Genomic DNA, 23052 nt, shown 5'->3' on the forward strand with positions numbered 1-23052 from the left:
ATAGCGTCCCACCTGGCCACCCACCGGTGAAATTGCAGAGCGCGAATTTCAAACTACAGAATTCAATATCGATATTTAACTTTCATAAAATCACAAGTGTAATACATCAAAATAAAGCTTAACTTCTTGTTAATCCAGACGCTGTGTCAGATTTCAAAAAGGCTGTACGGCGAAAGCACACCATGCAATTATCTGAGGACAGCGCCCCGCATACAAAACCATGAAAAACATATTTCAAACAGGCAGGTGCGACACGAAAGTCAGAAATAGCGATATAAAAAATGCCTTGCCTTTGATCTTCTTCTGTTGGCACTCAAAGGTCCCAGTTACATCACAAATGGCTATTCGATAATGTCCTTCTAATATCCATAAAAACTCAGTTTAGCAGGCGCGCTTCAGTCAATAATCCACCCAGTTTCCCTCCATCAATATGCATACAAAATGAATCCCAAATGTTACTAATAAACTTTTCCAAACCAGTCAAACAACGTTTATAATCAAACCTTAGGTACCCTAATACGTAAATAAATGATAAAATTTAAGACGAAGAATCGTTATTGTCTTTACCGGAGAAAAATACCAAAGAACGTGCTCTCATTCACGTGCTTGGAAACACTACAGCCAAAATGGAAGCCACCTAGAAAAACTACAATTTCTGGCTCGTTTTTCCAAAAACCAGCCTGAAACTCTTTCTAAAGACTGCAGTTCCTAAGGCTTCCACTAGATGTCAACAATCTGGGAGGCCTTTTAATAAAAGTGACAGCCATTGAAAATAGTGGTAGGCTGAATTTCTTTGGGGGGGGGGGGGGTGGTTTGTCTTCGGGGTTTCGCCTGCCATATCAGTTCTGTTATACTCAGACATAATCTTAACAGTTTTAGAAACTTTAGAGTTTTCAATCAAATTTCTATCCAAAGTATCAATATCCCCAGTAAAACGAGCCTTATATCGACCTAACCTGAAACCTGACTCAGTTACACCAGCTCTGTCAGGAGGAATGGGCCAAAATTCACCCAACAAGCTTGTGGAAGGCTACCTGAAACATTTGATCCAAGTTTAAATTATAAAGTAAAATTCTGACCAACTGGGAATGTGATGAAAGAAATAAAAGCTGAAATAAATCATTCTCTACTATTATTCTGACATTTCACATTCTTAAAATTTAAGTGGTGATACTAACTGACCTAAGACAGGGAAGTTTTACTTTAAATGTCAGGAATTGTGAAAAATGGAGTTTAAATGTATTTGGCTAAGGTGTATGTAAACTTCCGACTTCAACTGTATGTGTGTGTGTGTGTCCTGATCTTTCTTATATCGCTCAGATATAGCATAGACACTTCAGTGGGGACTAGCTGTTGTTCCATGTAGTGAATATGATATTCAAATGCATTTGTATAGCTTAATAGCAGTAAGGCCAAATCAGAAGTTTCAACAAATATTTTTGTTATATTTTTGGGAGATTCTTCAAGGGGTCGTAAAATTCAAAATCAAATAGCAAAATTATCCTTGGTATGACAAATCAATTCCATATACATATGACCAAAATAATGTGGACACCTGCTTGTCTAACATCATTCCATTAATATGGAGTTGGTCCACTCTTTGCTGCTATAACAGCCTCCACTTGATGTTGGAACATTGCTGCGGGGACTTGCTTCCATTCAGCCACGACCATTAGTGTGGTCGGGCACTGATGTTGGCCGATTAGGCCCGGCATGCAGTCGGCGTTCCAATTCATCCCAAAGTTGTTCGATGGGGTTGAGGTCAAGGTTCTGCGCAGGCAAGTCAAGTTCTTCCACACCAATCACGACAAACCATTTCTGTATGGACCTTGCTTTGTGCATGGGGGCATTGTCATGTTGAAACAGGAAAGGGCCTCCCCCAAACTGTTGCCACTAAGTTGGAGCACAGAATCGTCTAGAATGTCATTGTTCTTTGTAGCGTTAAGATTTCCTTTCAATGGAACTAAGGGGCCTAGTCCGAACCATGAAAAACAGCCCCAGGCCATTATTCCTCCTCCACCAAACTTTACAGTTGGAAAAGTGCATTAGGGCGGGTAGTGTTCTCCTGGCATCCCCCAAATCCAAATTTGTCTGTTGGACCGCCAGATAGTAAAGCGTGATTCATCACTCCAGAGTACGCATTTCACTGCTCCAGAGTCCATTGGCGGAAAGCTTTACACCACTCCAGCCGACGCTTGGCATTGCGCATGGTGATCTTAATGACAAAGGGAAAACAGTATTTTTTTAAAAACATTTTTACAAAGGTATTACAAATAAAATATAGAAATACCTTATTTACATAAGTATTCAGACCCTTTGCTATGAAATTGAGCTCAGGTGCATTCTGTTTCCATTGATCATCCTTGATGTTTCTACAACTTAATTGGAGTCCACCTGTGGTAAATTCAATTGATTGGACATGATTTGGAAAGGCACACACCGGTCTCTATAAGGTCCCACAGTTGACCTTGCATGTCAGAGCAAAATCCAAGCAATAAGGTTGAATTAATTGCCCGTGGTGCTCCAACACAGTATTGTGTTGGGGCACAGATCTGAGGAAGGTTACCAAAACATTTCTGCAGCATTGAAGGTCCCCAAGAATACAGTGGCCTCCATCATTCTGAAATGGAAAAAGTTTAGAACCGCCTAGACTCTTCCTAGAGCTGGCCGCCCAGCCAAACTGAGCAATCAGGAGAACAGCCTTGTTCAGGGAGGTAACCAAGAACCCGATGGTCACTCTGACAGAGCTCTAGAGATCCTCTGTGGAGATGGGAGAACCTTCCAGAAGGACAACCATCTCTGCAAAAATCCACCAATCAGGCCTTTATGTTAGTGGCCAGATGGAAGCAACTCATCAGGAAAAGGCACATGACGGCCTGCTTGGAGTTTTGCTTAAAGACTCTCAGGCCATGAGAAACAAGATTCTCTGGTCTGATGAAACCAAGATTTAACTATTTGGCCTGAATGCCAAGTCACGTCTGGAGGAAACCTGGCACCATCCCTATGGTGAAGCATGGTGGTGGCAGCATCATGTTGTGGGGATGCTTGTGGCAATGCTTCCCATCCCACCTGACAGAGCTTGAGAGGATCTGCAGAGAGGAGTAAGAAACTCCTCAAAGGTGCGCCAAGCTTGTAGCGTCATACTCAAGAAGACTCGAGGCTGTAATCGCTGCCAAATGTGCTTCAATAAAGTACTGCGTAAAGGGTCTGAATACTTATGTAAATGTGATATTTCAAGGGGTCTGAAAACTTCCCGAATGTGTAGCCATCCCCCAGGGGATGGTCACTTGTTTGTTTTCAAGTGTTCAGGGAGGGTTTAGGTACTGTAATTGTATTTCTCTGAAGGGAGGGCCATCCATTTTCATTTCAGAGGTCCGACATTCTCCATGTAACCCTTATTATAAATAACGTTCACTCCCTTAGTTGAGTCCATCAGTATTTGAACAAAACTCTTTAAGCTATTTTCCTGTTGTTATAACTGCTTTTATAAACATTTTTTTTAGTTTAAAAGATCCTTCACCTGTGATAGAGAAACACTGTTCTCCGTTATCCAAAACCAAAGCCGGTGGGAGTGTCATTGTAGCAACAGGCTTACGCTGGTACTCCACGCATTTCTAGACAGGGCAGGTTGCAGGGCAGATGGACACCACAACAAACAGCAGAGATTTAAACCGCCACGAGCCCAGGACAATCCGAGATCTCAGCCACAAGGGTTAATCTGGTCGCAGGCTGTGTTAAAGCTTTCAGGAAACCTTGATAGCTAGTTAGCAGCTCTTAAGACTTTTTTGGTTGGCAGGATCCCTGGACAGATCGTAGTGGTCCTAGCAACTAATGCTAACTGCTTGATGGGATCTAAATTCAAAAGGTAGCTAGAAACCAAATTCTTTCAATAGAGCACTTTTAAGGACACTATCTACCAGTGTCCTAAGCGAGCTACCGGTGTCGTCGTCTTTGGATTTTATATGGCGGTTGGCAACCAACTTTCAAGGTTTATTACTGCCAACAACTGGACTGGAGTGTTGCCCCACCGCAATTGTCGCATAATGTATTTAGCCGAAAAAGAAAAAAAATATCCCACCTTGTTCAGCGTATTTTGTTTTGGCGATGTTGTGAAATTTTACTGACACATTTTTCCGTATGGCCTGTTGTGACTTTTTTTTTAATGCATCAGGTCATTCATCCACGTGAAATGGTTGGATGAAAACCTTGTTAGTGAGACAGTCCTAAAATAAACATCAAAGATATACACTTTCTCAGAGTAAGCCATTAGCCTCTGCATTGGTGCTAAAGCACCTCAGCCAGAGTGGCATCTTTATGTCATGTCAGAACTCAGGGTATATCCCCAGGCTACTTATTACACTGAGAACCGAACCCAGCAGTTCTCCTATAAAACTGTGTAAGGAGGAGGATGCAGCAAGCCCCAGAGCCTGTTCCCTTTCAGGTCAGATTTCTTTGAAGAGGAATGATCTGTGCCTAGACCCTTAAAAAACGATAGAGGATGAGGATCTGGCCATTCGTCTACCAAACGGCATTGACATGTAACCTTTTGCGATCCCATCCTCTATTCTTGTCTGGTTGTTGTTTGTTTATGTAGATTTTGCCCGTAGGTTTTATTCATAGACCATCGGATGATCATCCGTGATTATTTGTAGTATAACCAACCGTTTGGCGTTGGAAAGAAGAAAAGAGGGGATATTGTTATGGAGGGGAAACATGACAGCTTAGCATTTAGAAAAATATTTGTCTAAGATGTTTTTTCCAGTACACTGTGTAATGTAGCATTTGAATGCAGTAAAAATAAACTGCTTGGGGCCTCCCGAGTGGTGCAGTGGTCTAAGGCACTGCATTAAAGTGCTAAAGGCATCATTACAGACCCGGGTCACAAAAAATGGAGGATATACTCACCCCAAAACCCATAATCTATTCCTGACACACAAAACACAATTCATACATTATAAAGCAGATACCCAACTATGATTTGATATTTGAAAAGGCAAACCTCACAAGTTGCCCTGGTAATGCTTACACCATACTGTGTCCTTACCAGAGCCCCTGTCAAATCAAATTATATTTGTCTCATGCGCCGAATACAACTGCAGTAGACTTTACAGTGAAATGCTTACTTACAAGCCCTTAACCAACAATGGTTATTTAAGAAAAAAATAAGTGTTAAAGTATTTACTAAATAAACTGAAGGAAACCATTTAAAAAAATCAAAGAAGAATATAGAGAATAACAAATATTTTAAAGAACAACAATAAAATAACAGTAACCAGGCTATATAGAGGGGGTACCAGTACGGAGTCAATGTGCGGGGGCACATGTTAGTCGAGGTAATATGTACATGTAGGTAGAGGTAAAGTGACTATGCAAAGATAATAAACAGAGTAGCAACAGTGGGTAGCCATTTGATTAGATGTTCAGGAGTCTTGTGGCTTGGGGTAGAAGCTGTTAAGTAGCCTTTTGGACCTAAACTTGGCACTCTGGTACCGCTTGCCGTGCGGTAGCAGAGAGAACAGTCTATGACTGGAGTCTTTGTCCATTTTTAGGGCCTTCCTATGACACCGCCTAGTATAGAGGTCCTGGATGGCTGGAAGCTTGGCCCCAGTGATGTACTGGGCCGTACCCACTACCCTCTTATAGTGCTTTGCAATCAGTGGTGCAGCTGTATAACTTTTGAGGATCTGAGGACCCATGCCAAATCTTTTCAGTCACCTGAGTGGGAATCGGCATTTTCATGCCCTCTTCACGATTGTCTTGGTGTATTTGGACCATGACCGTTCATTGGTAATGTGGACAAAAAGGAACTTGAAGCTCTCAACCTGCTCCAATACAGCCCCGTCGACGAGAATGGGGTGTGCTTGGCCCTCCTTTTTCTGTCATCCACGAACATCTCCTTTGTCTTGATCATATTGAGGGAGAGATTGTTATCCTGGCACCACACTACCAGGTCTCTGACCTCCTACCTATAGGCTGTTTTGTCGTTGTCGGTGACCAGGTCTACCACTGTTGTGTTGTCGGCAAATGTGATGATGGTGTTGGAGTCGTGCTTGGCCATGCAGTCATGGGTGAACAGTAAGTACAGGAGGGGACTGAGCACGCACCCCTGATGGTGCACCCCCGCGTTGAGGATCAGCGTGGCAGATGTGTTGTTACCTACCCATACCACCTGGGGGCGGCCCGTCAGAAGGACCAGGATCCAGTTGCAGAGGAAGGTGTTTAGTCCCACGGCCCCTAGCTTAGTGATGAGCTTTAAAGGGCACTATGGTGTTTGAACGCTGAGCTGTAGTCAATGAATAGCATTCTCATGTAGGTGTTCCTTTTGTTCAGGTGGGAAAGAGCAGCGTGGAGTGCAATAGAGATTACGTCATCTGTGGATCTGTTGGGGCGGTATGCAAGTTGGACTGAGTCTAGGGTTTCTGGGATAATGGTGTTGATGTGAGCCATGACTAGCCTTTCAAAGCATTTTGTGACTACAGACGTGAGTGCTACGGGCCGGAAGTCATTTAGACAGGTTGCCTTTGTGTTCTTGGGCACAGGGACTATGGTGGTCTGCTTGAAACATGTTTGTATAATATACTCGGTCAGGGACATGTTGAAAATGTCAGTGAAGACACTTGCCAGTTGGTCAGCGCATGCTCCGAGTACACGTCCTTGTAATCCGTCTGGCCCTGTGGCCTGTTGACCTGTTTAAAGATCTTACTCACATGGGCTATGGAGAGTGTGATCACAGTCGTCCAGAACAGCTGGTGCTCTCATGCATGCTTCAGTGTTGCTTGCCTTGAAGCGCACATATAAGTAATTTAGCTTGTCTGGTAGACTTGTGTCACTGGGCAGCTCACGGCTGTGCTTCCCTTTGTAGTCTGTAATAGTTTGCAAGCCCTGCCGTATTCAACGAGCGTCGGAGCCAGTGTAGTAGGATTCAATCTTTGTCCTGTATTGACGCTTTGCCTGTTTGATGGGTTGTCGGAGGGCATAGCGGGATTTCTTATAAGCGTCTGGGTTAGTCCCGCTACTTGAAAGCGGCAGCTCTACCCTTTAGCTCAGTGCGGATGTTGCCTGTAATCCATGGCTTCTGGTTGGGTTATGTGTGTACGGTCACTGTGGCGACGACATGAAGCCAGTGATGATGTAGTATACTCCTCAATGAACATCTGACTCGTTAAAGAAAAAATCTTCGTACAGTCCGAGGTGAGTAATTACTGTTCTGATATCCAGAAGCTCTTTTCGGTCATACGAGACGGTGGCAGAAACATTGTGTACAAAATAAGTTAATAACGCGGGAAAAAAACACACAATTGCACAATTGGTTCGGAGCCCATAAAACGGCAGCCATCTCCTCAGTTCTGTTTCCAAGTTACTTACCTCAACAATAGCCTTGGAGTAACAGACAAACCAACTTACTTTATACAGTTTTTGTCAGCGTCATCACTATGACACAAATTCTCCAAAAATCCATAATGGTGTCAGATCTTGACTGGGTCTTTTTGTCAAAAAGATGTCCCAACGTTTCCTGATTTATTACTGAGCTCTTTCGCAGCCCCCAGCTAAAACCCTGTATAACAGAGAATACAGACCGGATGTACTGTACAGTACAAGATATAGGTCGACCGATTTATGATTTTTCAACGCAAATACCGATTTAATCAAACAATTTTTTAAATTTATTTTTATTTATTTGTAATAATGACAATTACAACAATACTGAATGAACACTTATTTTAACTTAATATAATACATCAATAAAATCAATTTAGCCTCAAGTAAATAATGAAACATGTTCAATTTGGTTTAAATAATGCAAAAACAAAGTGTTGGAGAAGAAAGTAAAAGTAAGAATGTAAGAAAGCTAACGTTTCAGTTCCTGGCTCGGAACATGAGAACATATGAAAGCTGGTGGTTCCTTTTAACATGAGTTTTCAATATTCCCAGGTAAGAAGTTTTAGGTTGTAGTTATTATAGGACTATTTCCCTCTATACCATTTGTATTTCATTAACCTTTGACTATTGGATGTTCTTATAGGCACTTTAGTATTGCCAGTGTAACAGTATAGCTTCCGTCCCTCTCGCTCCTCCCTGGGCTCGAACCAGCAACACAACGACAACAGCCACCATCGAAGCAGCGTTACCCATGCAGAGCAAGGGGAACAACTACTAGAAGGCTCAGAGCGAGTGAAGTTTGAAATGCTATTAGCGCGCGCTAACTAGCTAGCCATTTCACTTCAGTTACACCAGCCTCATCTCGGGAGTTGATAGGCTTGAAGTCATAAACAGCGCAATGCTTGACGCACAATGAAGACCTGCTGGCAAAACACACGAAAGTGCTGTTTGACTGAATGTTTACCCGCCTGCTTCTGCCTACCACTGCTCAGTCAGATACTTAGATACTTGTATGCTCAGTCAGAATATATGCAACGCAGGACACTCTAGATAATATCTAGTAATATCATCAACCATGTGTAGTTAACTAGTGATTATGATTGATTGATTGTTTTTTATAAGATAAGTTTAATGCTAGCTAGCAACTTACCTTTGCCTGTTACGCAAATGCAGTAAGCCGTCTCCTTGTGGAGTGCAACGAGAGAGCGGCAGGTCGTTATTGCGTTGGACTAGTTAACTGTAAGTTTGCAAGATTGGTTCCCCGAGCTGACAAAGTGAAAATCTGTCGTTCTGCCCCTGAACAAGGCAGTTAACCCACTGTTCCTAAGCCGTCATTGAAAGTAAGTATGTGTTCTTAACTGACTTGCTTAGTTAAATAAAGGTATAAAAACCAACAATAAATAAATAAACAAAACAAAAATTGGCAAATCGGCGCCCAAAAACAGATTGTTATGAAAACTTGAAATCGGCCCTAATTAATTGGCCATTCCGATTAATCAGTCGACGTCTACTACAAGACCTTCAGGCAGAGTGTGTTACTGTACAAAATCAATTGCTATCGTTCGATTAAATGGCACTATTTAACCTTTGAACCTACTTCAGTGAATCATTAACCCTTTTATTTTCTAAATGATTGTGACCATAAACAGCAGTGCTCCCAAAGCTATTACAGAGAGATGCAAGAGGCACATCTCGTTCAGAGATATTGGAAAGCAGGGATGGGCTACTGACCAAATTTAGCTTATGGCCCCCAAAAGGCTAGGGCTGGCTCTGACTGCATGTGTGGGTATTGACGTGGGTACGCAGACCGACGAGCCTCTGCGGCCCTTCACGATGAGTTTGGATTTGTTGTGGCCCCCACCCCCATCAAAGTTGCCCATCCCTGCTGTAAAGCATTTGTGCATGTGCTCTGGTGTTCACTCTACTCTCAATGAATATGATAGCTGTGTGACATCAAATTCCTAGAAGAGTAGCCTCTTGTTTCGTGCTATCTTTGTGTCGGAAGTCTTCCTGCTACTTATGATAATGTCATCACTGAATCTTGTGATAACACTGTTATCACTGTTATTAGAATGCGTAATCCTCTGTCAGCTGAACCCACTCCAATTATCCAACAGAGAATATTCCACAAAATGTCTGTGTCATGCCAAAACCGATGACAGGGTGTGATTATCTAATGTAATTCTCTTGCTTTTTTTCTCTCTCAATCCATCCCTTTCTTCCTCTCCAATGCTAGGTGTGCTGGTGAAGGCCCCAGTAAAGGAGGGATAGAGGATAAGTGTATAAAAGAAGAGTGAAAGTGTCTGACTGACGTGGTGACTGAGGATGAAGAAGAGCAGGAGTGTGTTAGCGGTGACACCAGGCGACGTGAGTACATTAGCTGCATCGCTAGGGCAACAGCACTAGGTCTGGGAATCATGTCGGATTTTCTTGGCCACTTTGAAAGGGGAAAAACATTTTTTTGGGGGGGTACTCTTCAGACAGACAATTCTCCCAACAAATCACGAGTTTCAATAGGAAAACATTAGAGATGCGGACACAGTGTGGACTCTGATAGCTAGGCAAAAGGCCGCGTTCACGTCATGTTGGAAACTCGGGACCTCTGATTTTAAAATGATTGTAACTTATTTGCGTAGAGCTTTCTATAGGTTGTGTCTGATACCTAAGTTTCACATTTGGGAGGTATCCTCTTTCTACAACGAGTAACCAAGTCGGAAATGAGTCTTGAGTTTCTGATTTTCCCACATGACACGAATGCAGTATTAGAGCCAGTCAGTGGTTGTAAGCTTGTAACGTTAACATTAGCTGTTAAACTACCCTCCTGTGAAATACACTGACAATATCTATTGAGGGAGGCAACCCGTCTGTCTAAAGAGACTACAACATTGCCAGAACACACCTCACTTATTATTCACACCTTGTTTTGACAGCATCTTTCCATTCAGGAGGTGTAGCAGTTTGCTTTAGCTTACTAGTCATTGTTTGGCAACAATGTAGTGTTATATCTATCTATTCATTACTTGGATAATAATTTACCCTACTGCGTGAAATTACATTAGTTTCCCTCTCAAATGGCAACAAAACCCAGTGTGGTAGTTTTAGCCAGCTAGTACAGTAGGTCCTCCCATATCGGTAGCCAAACACATAAAAATGAAGAGTACCTACATTAGGACATCATAACACATTCTCTTAAGCAGTACATAAGCATTTCATAAATACTTAAGTCAACATATGTAGCTAAGGAAGGTCTTTAACAAATCCAGAAGCGGTACATAAGCATTTTATAAAAAATGTATTAACGACTTAAGCATAGCTTCCCCTAGCCTATTGGGTGTGCCGTCTATGATCCTCTAACCTTTCACTACTAACAGAAATAGAGGAAGGTACTGTCTGGAAGGCAGTGAGTCATGAGCAGATGACCGTCCAGAAACAGAGGGGTGTTCGACAGTACACACTGCAGAGAGAGAGGAGGAGAGGGAGAGGAAAAAAGAGAGGGGGGGGTTGTGGAAAGAAAGATATGGAGAGAGGGTGACAAAGGGAGAGCGAGAGAGAGACGGAGGGGCGAGGAAGAGAAGGGAAGGAGGGAGTGAGAAAACGAGGGGGACCAAGAGTGTGCGCAAGAGAGAGAAAAGAGACAGAGAAAGGCCCATCTGTTTCTCCTCACTCCTCAGATGGAAGAAAGCTCTGTTTATTATCAGATGGGCAGGCCAGCTCATTTTGTTTCACAGTTTCCAGAAAGACCATTTTGAATCAGGCAACTCCCAGGGCCACTCTGCTCTCCTAGGTATTCTCGAGGCACCGTCAGCTCTTATAGTTCTGAATCGCCCATCATTTTCTATGTCCTTGGGTAATTGTTTGCTACCCAGTAGATAATTGCACTCACATGGTGTTCCAGGTCTGAATTAGTCCTTTATTAGAAGGAGAGGATGAAAACCAGACGTGTTTCAGCCCTCCAGGACCGACATTAAACAGCCCTCAGCTAGATGGAAATTCACAAAAGTGGAAAAGTTATATATGTGTGTGTGTATATATGTATATGTATATATGTATATATATATGTGTATGTATATGTGTATGTATATGTGTATGTATATATATGTGTATATGTGTGTGTATATATATATGTGTGTGTGTGTGTGTGTGTGTGTGTGTGTGTATATATGTATATATATATGTGTATATATACACACACACACACACACATTGTGTAGCACTGCTTTGCTTTATCTTGGCCAGGTTACAGTTGTAAATGAGAACTTGTTCTCAACTGGCCTACCTGGTTAAATAAAGGTAAAATAAAAAGTTAATTTGGAAAGTATTCAGACACCTTGACTTTTCCTTATTTTGTTATGTTAAATGTATACTAATCCCCATCAATCTACACACAATACCCCATAATGACAAAGCGAAAACAGAAATACGTTAATTACATAAGTATTCAGACCCCTTGCTATGAGACTCGAAATTGAGCTCAGGTGTATCCTGTTTCCATTGATCATCCTTGTTTCTACAACTTGATTCACCTGTGGTAAATTCAATTGATTGGACATGATTTGGAAAGCCACACACCTATCTATATAAGGTCCCACAGTTGACAGTGCAAGTCAGAGCAAAAACGAAGCCATGAGGTCGAAGGAATTGTCCATAGAGCTTCGAAACAGGTTTGTGTCGGGTAAGGGTACCAAAACATTTCTGCAGCATTGATGGAACCCAAGAACAAAGCGGCCTCCATCATTCTTTAATGGAAGGAGTTTGAAACCAAAAAGACTCTTCCTAGAGCTGGCCGCCCGGCCAAACTCCGCAATCGGGGGAGAAGGGTCTTGGTCAGGGAGGTGACCAAGAACTCCATGGTCACTAACAAAGCTCCAGAGTTCCTCTGTGGAGATGGGAGAACCTTCCAGAAGGACAACCATCTCTGCAGCGCTCCACCAATCAGGCCTTTATGGTAGAGTGGCCTGATGGAAGCCACTCCTCAGTAAAAAGCACATGACACCCCACTTAGAGTTTGTCAAGGGGCACCTAAGGGACTCTCAGACCATGAGAAACTAGATTCTCTGGTCTGATGAAACCAAGATTAAACTCTTTGGCCTGAATGCCAAGCGTCACATCTGGAGGAAACTTGGCACCATCCCTACAGTGAAGCATGGGTGTGGCAGCATCATGCTGTGGGGATGTTTTTCAGCGGCAGGGACTGGGAGACTAGTCAGGAAAGAGGGAAAGATTAACAGAGCAAAGTACAGAGAGGTCCTTGATGAAAACCTGCTCCAGAGTGCTTAAGACCTCAGACTGGGGCAATGGTTCACCTTCCAACAGGACAATGACACTAAGCACACAGCCAAGACAACAAAGGAGTGTCTTCGGGACAAGTCTGAATGTCCTTGAGTGGCCCAGCCAGAGCCCGGACTTGAACCCGATCAAACATTTCTGGAGAGACCTGAAAAAAGCTGTGAAGCGACGCTCCCCTTCCAACCTGACCAAGCTTGAGAGGATCTGCAGAGAAGAATGGGAGAAACTCAAATACAGGTGTGCCAAGCTTGTGGCGTTATACCGAAGAAGACTCAAGGCTGTAATCACTGCCAAAGGTGCTTCAACAAAGTACGGAGTAAAGGGCCTGAATACTTATGTAAATGTGATATTAACAGGGTGTAGATGAATTAATGGGATTTAAAATATATATATATTTTAGAATAACGCTGTAAGATAATGTTGTGGAAAGTCTACACGGGGGACTCTCAAAGTCAATCTTAAACTAATCATTCTTTATTATCAGCTCGCTGGAGAGGGTCCACCCAACTCAAGGCACCAAGTACACATGTCGATCGGGAGTTTCACCGGGGCGGTCCCTTCCGTTCTCTTATACCGCTTACACAGACATATTTGCATGATTTTAAATTAATCATAATTCGTCATTAACGTTGGCTCCTGCATGTGACTGACCAATACCTCACGAGACTTCCTCTCCAAGTTGAGACCTTGAAACTGAGATGCCTCTGTTCCCATAGCAATGTTCTGGGCGTACTGCCATGTTGCCTATTAATGATAGTGAGGATTCCTCCGTACACAATCAGTCAGACACCTGCATGAACTTTTCTAATTGGTTATTAGAACGTAGCTTTGATTTGATACACAAACAGAACATTTTCCCTCACATTGCCTCCTCTTATCACTCTGTGATAATTATCATAAAATGTTAAGGTAAGCATTAGATTATAGCTTCTATCAAAGGAGGTTCTATCAAAATATGTTTATTAAAGTAAGTGAAATGAACATATAAAATCGGACACTTCCTCCTTTCAAACCCTTCACTCTGGGTTTTACGATCTAAAATACACACAAATACACTGTAGACTCAGAGGTGACTAAATCTCTCAATGTTGAACCATTGTTTACATGGGTCTTACCACAATCTGGTTGCAGTGACATCTGTTCTGCACCAACTGTCCCTGAGACTAGTCAAAACATAAAACATAAAATATATATATATATATATATATATTTTTTTTTTAACAAATCCGCAAGGGCCTTCCAAACTTGTCAAACAAAAACTACTTTCAATTCTCACTCATTGTCCTTATCTACAGGGGGAAAAGGAACCTCATCCAGCGTCGGCAGCTCATCAGTCTCACCATCCACTTGAGGAGCATTAAACATAATGGCTGCCGAAACCTTATCAGCTAGGGAGTCACAAATAGCCTTACAACATGTTAGTAATACAATTAGACAGACTAAGTTTTTTTTTAAAAACACGCTGCAGCCCATTGGGCAATTTGGGATCCCCATCTTTCAAACAGGGATTTCAACCAAGTTGCAAGCGTCCACTCTGGCTGTGAGGTATTGTTCTTTGCCACGGTGGCAATGTATTCGGCCAGATCGGTAACATTAGAGTACAAAAGTGCAACACTCATCTCCAATTATTGCACAAGTGCCCCAAAAGATAGTCACGGGCCTCTCTGTTTTACAGAGCCAATTTATGCAATTCTTTCAGTTCGGCATTACATTTTTCCAGGACATTTCGAGTAGCATTGGCAATTTTCTCCACGTGTTTAGCGATTATCATGAATTTGGTCTAGCGTACATGCAACTCCATAAACAGGAAAAATATACACCAAAGAACCTGGCGGCAGGTGCTGGAGTGTGTGACGTCAGCTAGAGAACTCTTATCTCTCCTCATTCCAGGAAGTTTGTTGTCTCTAAACAGAGCCTTCAGACTCTTATCGTTTGGAACGGTTCTCATAGCGGTCACAACAAACCCAACAGTACAGCCAGTTCAGGGGCAGACTATAGTAAGCAATCTTACCACACAACCAATAGGTACCATTTGTGGCTCCTCTAAAAAGGGATAATAACATTATAGACTGAAATACCATAAGTAACATTACCAGGTTCCCCAGTGTCGGCATTGTTAACAGTTAAATTACAGGTATTGGATCCGTTGTAATACATTGTACAATTTACGTTCTAGTTCACCCAAATGATGACCTCCTTCTCCACTAATACACCAAGGGGCTGTCATCACTCTTAATACTTCCATCTCCGTAGCATCTGGCCTAGCAAACAACGGTGGGCCTATGTGGTTGTGTAATGCAGAAAACGTCATGGGGTCATGGTAACGTGGCATCTCTATCAGGAATGGTAAGACCATTTTGCATAGTCAGATTTACCCCTATGGGAACTCCCACAAGTGGTAAACCTGCTCCTACCTTAACTGACCCCAACCCACACACCCAACACTCTTATTGTGCAGATGTAAGATTAGGAACCATTTCTGCTCTAGAGAGGAACAGATTGTCCTGGTGGTTATGAGGGCCCAGCAGGGCTCTCCTTCTCCGATGACCATCTACTTCTGGACCTCTACTCCGGGCCAGCGTCGGTCCCTTTCGCTCAGGACTCCTTCTAACCTCTGTCAGGTTTCACACAAGAGCACAACTTACTGTTTTCATTAGCACACCTGTGATAAAGCAGAGAAGGGCCACACTGCACCACTGGAACTGGCGAAGCCCAATCTTTTGCTGGATCGGGAACTCGTCTGCAGTGCGACAAGTGGATCCAGGTTTCTCTTTTCAGCAACCTTGACCACAGTTGGGGTGGTCAAAAGAACTTGGTACGGCTCTCTCTAACGGCGGTCTTTCCAACTCTTTCTCCTGAACCCTTTGACCACCACAAAATCACCTGGGCTCAAACAGTGCTCCGCTCCACCTGCCAAGTTCAAAGAACACTGCAAGGGTGACACAATACTCAACAATGTCTTCCTCCATTCCTTGCAGGGTTGACAAGGTGGTCAATTTTAGCATTTGACATTCTGGTTCTTCATTTTTTTTTTTCACAAGTTTCTTCTTCTGTTTTCGCCTCATCCTTTGCTTGGTAGCCTGCTCGTCCACCTCCTCTTCCAAATGGGTTGTGCACGTGAGGACGGCCACTCTCCTTGTGCTTCTCCTGCTCCAGGACAGTGCCTTGAAAGATCCCCTAACTTCCCACAGTTGTAGCAAATCCAGTCTCTCCCTCTCTGTTCCTCTCTGCTCGTTCGCTCTGGTCCTTGTTTTTGCTGGTAGCTTTCTGTCTTCAGCTCCAGCAACTTCTACAGCTCCTAATCCCATGGCTCCTCCACCTGACACAGGCCCAACCCCCATCTAGGTTATGGGGGGGGCCCACCATCTCCGTCTGCTGGTGGAAGATTTGGCAGAGGTGGATACAAGGGGGTGGGGGCCCCGGGGTGGGGGCCCCATGGATGATGAAAGGCCAGCCAGGCTTTCTTTTTTTCTTCTTCCTCTTTTTTTTCTTCTCCGGCTCCACATGCTTCACCATCATTCTTCTTACAGCTTTATATAGTATCCTCCATCCTACTCTTACTATTTCCGTTTCCCATGCTTAATCCCTTTCTTGAACTCTTTTGGGGGGGGAAAACTTCCAGCTTCACACGTCATCCCACACTCACACAGCTCTCACACCGAGGCTAAACCCCTGCTCCGTTAGTTAGTCAAGCACACAATACTCTCATCCACATTCACTTAGTACTATTCCCAAACATACTCAATAATCTCCCTTAGAACTCCTTATGCATCCCCAATGATTCTCTTGTCATGACCTCCTATGCATACATATCGTCTGTGGTTCCTCTCTAGTCTCCATAGTTGCCATATAGTCTCCACAATATCGATAGTCCCTGAGCATCTGTAGTCCCAATAGCATACATACAGTGCCTTGCGAAAGTATTCGGCCCCCTTGAACTTTGCGACCTTTTGCCACATTTCAGGCTTCAAACATAAAGATATAAAACTGTATTTTTTGTGAAGAATCAATAACAAGTGGGACACAATCATGAAGTGGAACGACATTTATTGGATATTTCAAACTTTTTTAACAAATCAAAAACTGAAAAATTGGGTGTGCAAAATTATTCAGCCCCTTTACTTTCAGTGCAGCAAACTCTCTCCAGAAGTTCAGTGAGGATCTCTGAATGATCCAATGTTGACCTAAATGACTAATGATGATAAATACAATCCACCTGTGTGTAATCAAGTCTCCGTATAAATGCACCTGCACTGTGATAGTCTCAGAGGTCCGTTAAAAGCGCAGAGAGCATCATGAAGAACAAGGAACACACCAGGCAGGTCCGAGATACTGTTGTGAAGAAGTTTAAAGCCGGATTTGGATACAAAAAGATTTCCCAAGCTTTAAACATCCCAAGGAGCACTGTGCAAGCGATAATATTGAAATGGAAGGAGTATCAGACCACTGCAAACCTACCAAGACCTGGCCGTCCCTCTAAACTTTCAGCTCATACAAGGAGAAGACTGATCAGAGATGCAGCCAAGAGGCCCATGATCACTCTGGATGAACTGCAGACTGAGGTGGGAGACTCTGTCCATAGGACAACAATCAGTCATATATTGCACAAATCTGGCCTTTATGGAAGAGTGGCAAGAAGAAAGCCATTTCTTAAAGATATCCATAAAAAGTGTTGTTTAAAGTTTGCCACAAGCCACCTGGGAGACACACCAAACATGTGGAAGAAGGTGCTCTGGTCAGATAAAACCAAAATTGAACTTTTTGGCAACAATGCAAAACGTTATGTTTGGTGTTAAAGCAACACAGCTAAACACACCATCCCCACTGTCAAACATGGTGGTGGCAGCATCATGGTTTGGGCCTGCTTTTCTTCAGCAGGGACAGGGAAGATGGTTAAAATTGATGGGAAGATGGATGGAGCCAAATACAGGACCATTCTGGAAGAAAACCTGATGGAGTCTGCAAAAGACCTGAGACTGGGACGGAGATTTGTCTTCCAACAAGACAATGATCCAAAACATAAAGCAAAATCTACAATGGAATGGTTCAAAAATAAACATATCCAGGTGTTCGAATGGCCAAGTCAAAGTCCAGACCTGAATCCAATCGAGAATCTGTGGAAAGAACTGAAAACTGCTGTTCACAAATGCTCTCCATCCAACCTCACTGAGCTCGAGCTGTTTTGCAAGGAGGAATGGGAAAAAATGTCAGTCTCTCGATGTGCAAAACTGATAGACATACCCCAAGCGACTTACAGCTGTAATCGCAGCAAAAGGTGGCGCTACAAAGTATTAACTTAAGGGGGCTGAATAATTTTGCACACCCAATTTTTCAGTTTTTGATTTGTTAAAAAAGTTTGAAATATCCAATAAATGTCGTTCCACTTCATGATTGTGTCCCACTTGTTGTTGATTCTTCACAAAAAAATACAGTTTTATATCTTTATGTTTGAAGCCTGAAATGTGGCAAAAGTTCGCAAAGTTCAAGGGGGCCGAATACTTTCGTAAGGCACTGTAGTCCCAATAGCATACATAGTCCCACATTTTCCCTTACAGTAACAAAATGTTGAAAAAGTCAAGGGATCTGAATACTTTCCGAATGCACTGTGTACAAGTATTTTTCCCTGTCCTTTTTCCAATTCAAAGTAAGAACAGCTTATCCATCACAAATTAGTTACACATGTCCGGCTCTTGGGGAGAACTAATCAACATGGGATGAATACACAACACGGTAAAACACACTATAAATACGTGTATAACATATTGACATGTTGCCACTGAAATATTACGGCACTTTTGTAACACAAGGAAAAAGCCTTTCACGTCATGAACACATTGTAACGCATGGACATGTTGCCATCGAAATGTCCTGTTATGACGGCACTTATTTGACATGTGAAACGTAATGGACAAAGCCCATCTCAGGGTTGCCAGATTGGACTGCCACTCTCCCATTGCAGACAGCAGGGATAAATCAGACAAATTAGATTTCCCTCGAAATACCAGAGGACTCAGCAGTGCTGTGTTTACTCTCAGTCAATTACAGCAGGGACTGACTAGGAGCAGGTGGGGCTGTTCGCTATCTCTATCCTCTGTCTGTTCTTTCTCTCTCGCCCGCTCTCATCGGTCTGTCCATCTTTGTCGCTATCTTTTGCTCTCATCAGTCTCTCCCCCACCCCCCCACCCCCACTCCCTCCCTCAGCCTGTCTCTATATCTTCCTGTCGACCTCCCATTTTCACTCCCTTCTCTGCCGATCTTCTCTTTCTAATCTCACTCTTATTTTAGTTTTTCTAACATATGGGAATATAGAGACTATCTTTCCCCCTGTGTTTGTCTGTCTAGCTGAATCCTGGTGTTCTTTCCCTTTCTCTCTCCGTGTTAGTCTTGCCATGTATTTCTCTCTCTTCCCCCTCTGGCTGTCTCGCTCTCCACATGCATCTTTACTGGGTCACAGAGTTGTGGACTGCTGGTCTTGTGAACTCAGCAGGAGGTGTTGGAGAGAGGACAGAAGGTAGAGGGAGAGAACGAGAGAGACTACAGTCTTATGGCACTAGTGCAAATTGCACTAGCCTATCCAATAACACCCCAGTAGTAGAGTTTGTGATACAGTAAAATCTCAAATGTTTATGCTCACACTTGTTTTAGGAATAGAAAACACAGCACAATAGGTATGTAATACATACCGTTTGTCAAAGTCAAGTAAATAGAACACATGATCAGAGTAATGGCTTTAACACTTAATCAAGCCCTCCGCTCATTCTGCCCTGTCCTTAGCTACAGTGTGCTGAAGTGGCCCCTATGGCTAGGTACAGACCTAGGATCAGCTTGCCTTCCCCCAAATCCTAATCTTAACAATTAGACTCAAGACCAGCCTCTGAGATTATCTCGGAGTTGCCCTGAGGGCAGAGAAGTGTGATGCATGTCACTCTGACACAAGCTAAGGGACAGAAGGACCCACACCTCACTGTGTGTGGAGAGAGCAGAGGAGATGGAAGAGTCACATGAGGAAAGAGAGGAAGAGGTGAGGAGGAGGGAGTTGGAGGGAAAGGATAAAGAGGGGAGAGCAGTATGGTGTATGTCACTGGCATGGGGACAGAGGGATGACACTGCCACGGAGTGAGGAGGGAGGAGATGGAAGAGGATGATGAGGGGAAGTAAGGAAGAGGAGTAGGTGACCGGAGGGCAGAGCAATGTTTATTTTTGTTACATTTTATTTCACCTTTATTATACCAGGTAGGCAACTGCGACCTGGCCAAGATAAAGCAAAGCAGTGCGACACAAACAACAACACATGGAATAAACATGTTTTATTTCACCTTTATTTAACCAGGTAGGCTAGTTGAGAACAAGTTCTCATTTACAACTGCGACCTGGCCAAGATAAAGCATAGCAGTGTGAACAGACAGCAACACAGAGTTACACATGGAGTAAACAATAAACGTCAATAACACAGTAACACAGTAGAATTTATTTTTATTTTTTAAAGAGTCTATATACATTGTGTGCAAAAGGCATGAGGAGGTAGGCAAATATTTACAATTTAGCAGATTTACACTGGAGTGATAAATGATCAGATGGTCATGTGCAGGTAGAGATACTGGTGTGCAAAAGAGCAGAAAAGTAAATAAATAAAAACAGTATGGGGATGAGGTAGTCCATTGGTAAATAGCCCACCCAATTTACCTATGTACAGCTGCAGTGATCGGTTAGCTGCTCAGATAGCAGATGTTTAAAGTTGGTGAGGGAGATAAGTCTCCAACTTCAACGATTTCTGCAATTCGTTCCAGTCACAGGCAGCAGAGAACTGGAAGGAAAGGCGGCCAAATGAGGTGTTGGCTTTAGGGATGATCAGTGACATACACCTGCTGAAGCGCGTGCTACGGGTGGGTGTTGCCATCGTGACCAGAGAACTGAGATAAGGCGGAGCTTTACCTAGCATGGACTTGTAGATGACCCGGAGCCAGTGGGTCTGGCGACAAATATGTAGCGAGGGCCAGCCGACTAGAGCATACAGGTCACAGTGGTGGGTGGTATAAGGTGCTTTAGTAACAAAGCGGATGGCACTGTGATAAACTGCCTCCAGTTTGCTGAGTTGAGTATTGGAAGCCATTTTGTAGATGAAATCGCCGAAGTCGAGGATTGGTAGGATGGTAAGTTTGGCGGCGTGAGTGAAGGAGGCTTTGTTGCGGAATAGAAAGCCGAGTCTAGATTTGATTTTGGATTGGAGATGTTTGATATGAGTCTGGAAGGAGAGTTTAGAGTCTAGCCAGACACCTAGGTACGTATAGATGTCCACATATTCTAGGTCTGAACCATCCAGGGTGGTGATGCTAGTCGGGCGTGCGGGTGCAGGCAGCGAATGGTTGAAAAGCATGCATTTGGTTTTACTAGCGTTTAAGAGCAGTTGGAGGCCTCGGAAGAAGTGTTGTATGGCATTGAAGCTCGTTTGGAGGTTAGAAAGCACAGTGTCCAAGGAAGGGCCAGAGGTATACAGAATGGTGACTGTCTGCGTAGAGGTGGATCAGGGAATCGCCCGCAGCAAGAGCAACATCATTGATATATACAGAAAAAAGAGTCAGCCCGAGAATTGAACCCTGTGGCACCCCCATAGAGACTGCCAGAGGACCGGACAACATGCCCTCCGATTTGACACACTGAACTCTGTCTGCAAAGTAGTTGGAGAACCAGGCAAGGCAGTCATTAGAAAAACCGAGGCTACGAATATGGTTTTTGACAGAGTCGAAAGCCTTGGCCAGGTCGATGAAGACAGCTGCACAGTACTGTCTTTTATCAATGGCAGTTATGATATCGTTTAGTACCTTTAGCGTGGCTGAGGTGCACCCGTGACCGGCTCGGAAACCAGATTGCACAGCGGAGAAGGTACGGTGGGATTCGAGATGGTCAGTGATCTGTTTGTTGACTTGGCTTTCGAAGACCTTAGATAGGCAGGGCAGGATGGATATAGGTCTGTAACAGTTTGGGTCCAGGGTGTCTCCCCCTTTGAAGAGGGGGATGACCGCGGCAGCTTTCCAGTCCTTGGGGATCTCAGACGATATGAAAGAGAGGTTGAACAGGCTGGTAATAGGGGTTGCGACAATGGCGGCGGATAGTTTCAGAAATAGAGGGTCCAGATTGTCAAGCCCAGCTGATTTGTACGGGTCCAGGTTTTGCAGCTCTTTCAGAACATCTGCTATCTGGATTTGGGTAAAGGAGAAGCTGGGGAGGCTTGGGCGAGTAGTTGCGGGGGGGGGTGGAGCTTTTTGGCAGAGGTTGGAGTAGGAAGGCATGGCCAGCCGTTGAGAATTGCTTGTTGAAGTTTTCGATTATCATGGATTTATCGGTGGTGACCGTGTTACCTAGCCTCAGTGCAGTGGGCAGCTGGGAGGAGGTGCTCTTGTTCTCCATGGACTTTACAGTGTCCCATAACTTTTTGGAGTTAGAGCTACAGGATGCAAATTTCTGCTTGAAAAAGCTGGCCTTTGATTTCCTGACTGACTGAGTGTATTGGTTCCTGACTTCCCTGAACAGTTGCACATCGCGGGGACTATTCAATGCTATTGCAGTCCGCCACAGAATGTTTTTGTGCTGGTCGAGGGCAGTCAGGTCTGGAGTGACCCAGGGGGTAAATCTGTTCTTAGTTCTGCATTTTTTGAACGGAGCATGCTTATCTAAGATGGTGAGGAAGTTACTTTTAAAGAATGACCAGGCATCCTCAACTGACGGGATGAGGTCAATATCCTTCCAGGATACCCGGGCCAGGTCGATTAGAAAGGCCTGCTCGCAGAAGTGTTTTAGGGAGCGTTTGACAGTGATGGTGGTCATTTGACTGCGGACCCGTAGCGGATACAGGCAATGAGGCAGTGATCGCTGAGATCCTGATTGAAAACAGCAGAGGTGTATTTGGAGGGTCAGTTGGTCAGGATAATGTCTGAGGGTGCCCTTGTTTACAGATTTAGGGTTGTACCTGGTGGGTTCCTTGATGATTTGTGTGAGATTGAGGGTATCTAGTTTAGATTGTAGGATTCACAAATGGTGTCCAGGGCACAGCTGGGGGCTGAGGGGGGTCGGTAGCAGGCGGCAACAGTGAGAGACTTATTTCAGGAGAGATTCATTTTTAAAATTAGAAGTTCGAACTGTTTGGGTATGGACCTGGAAAGTATGACATTACTTTGCAGGCTATCTCTGCAGTATGTCTCTCTCAAGTGTCAATATGCCTTGTATACTGTTGTTCAGGTTAGTTATCATTGTTTTAGTTCACAATGGAGCCCCTAGTTCCACTCTTCATACCCCTGATAACTCCTTTGTCCCACCTCCCACACATGCGGTGACCTCACCCATTACAACCAGCATGTCCAGAGATACAATCTCTCTCATCATCACCCAGTG

At 43.7% G+C, this 23052-nt stretch overlaps 1 protein-coding gene across 4 annotated transcripts in view; it reads left to right on the top strand.

The window, feature by feature from the left end:
* Positions 1–23052, top strand: part of LOC110530023 (3',5'-cyclic-AMP phosphodiesterase 4B) — a 135026-nt gene that overhangs the window by 26341 nt on the left and 85633 nt on the right. For all 4 annotated transcript variants that reach the window (XR_016482422.1, XR_016482423.1, XM_036985564.2 and 1 more), the window contains exon 2: positions 9617–9747. Coding sequence is in view for 1 of the 4 variants with exons in the window: in XM_036985564.2 (XP_036841459.1) it covers positions 9706–9747 (42 nt within the window). In the remaining 3 variants the exon portion in view is untranslated. The remainder of the gene's footprint in view (positions 1–9616; positions 9748–23052) is intronic.

Source organism: Oncorhynchus mykiss, chromosome 8, assembly GCF_057628025.1.
Source record: "Oncorhynchus mykiss isolate SJ-2025 chromosome 8, ASM5762802v1, whole genome shotgun sequence".
Taxonomy (NCBI): domain Eukaryota; kingdom Metazoa; phylum Chordata; class Actinopteri; order Salmoniformes; family Salmonidae; genus Oncorhynchus; species Oncorhynchus mykiss.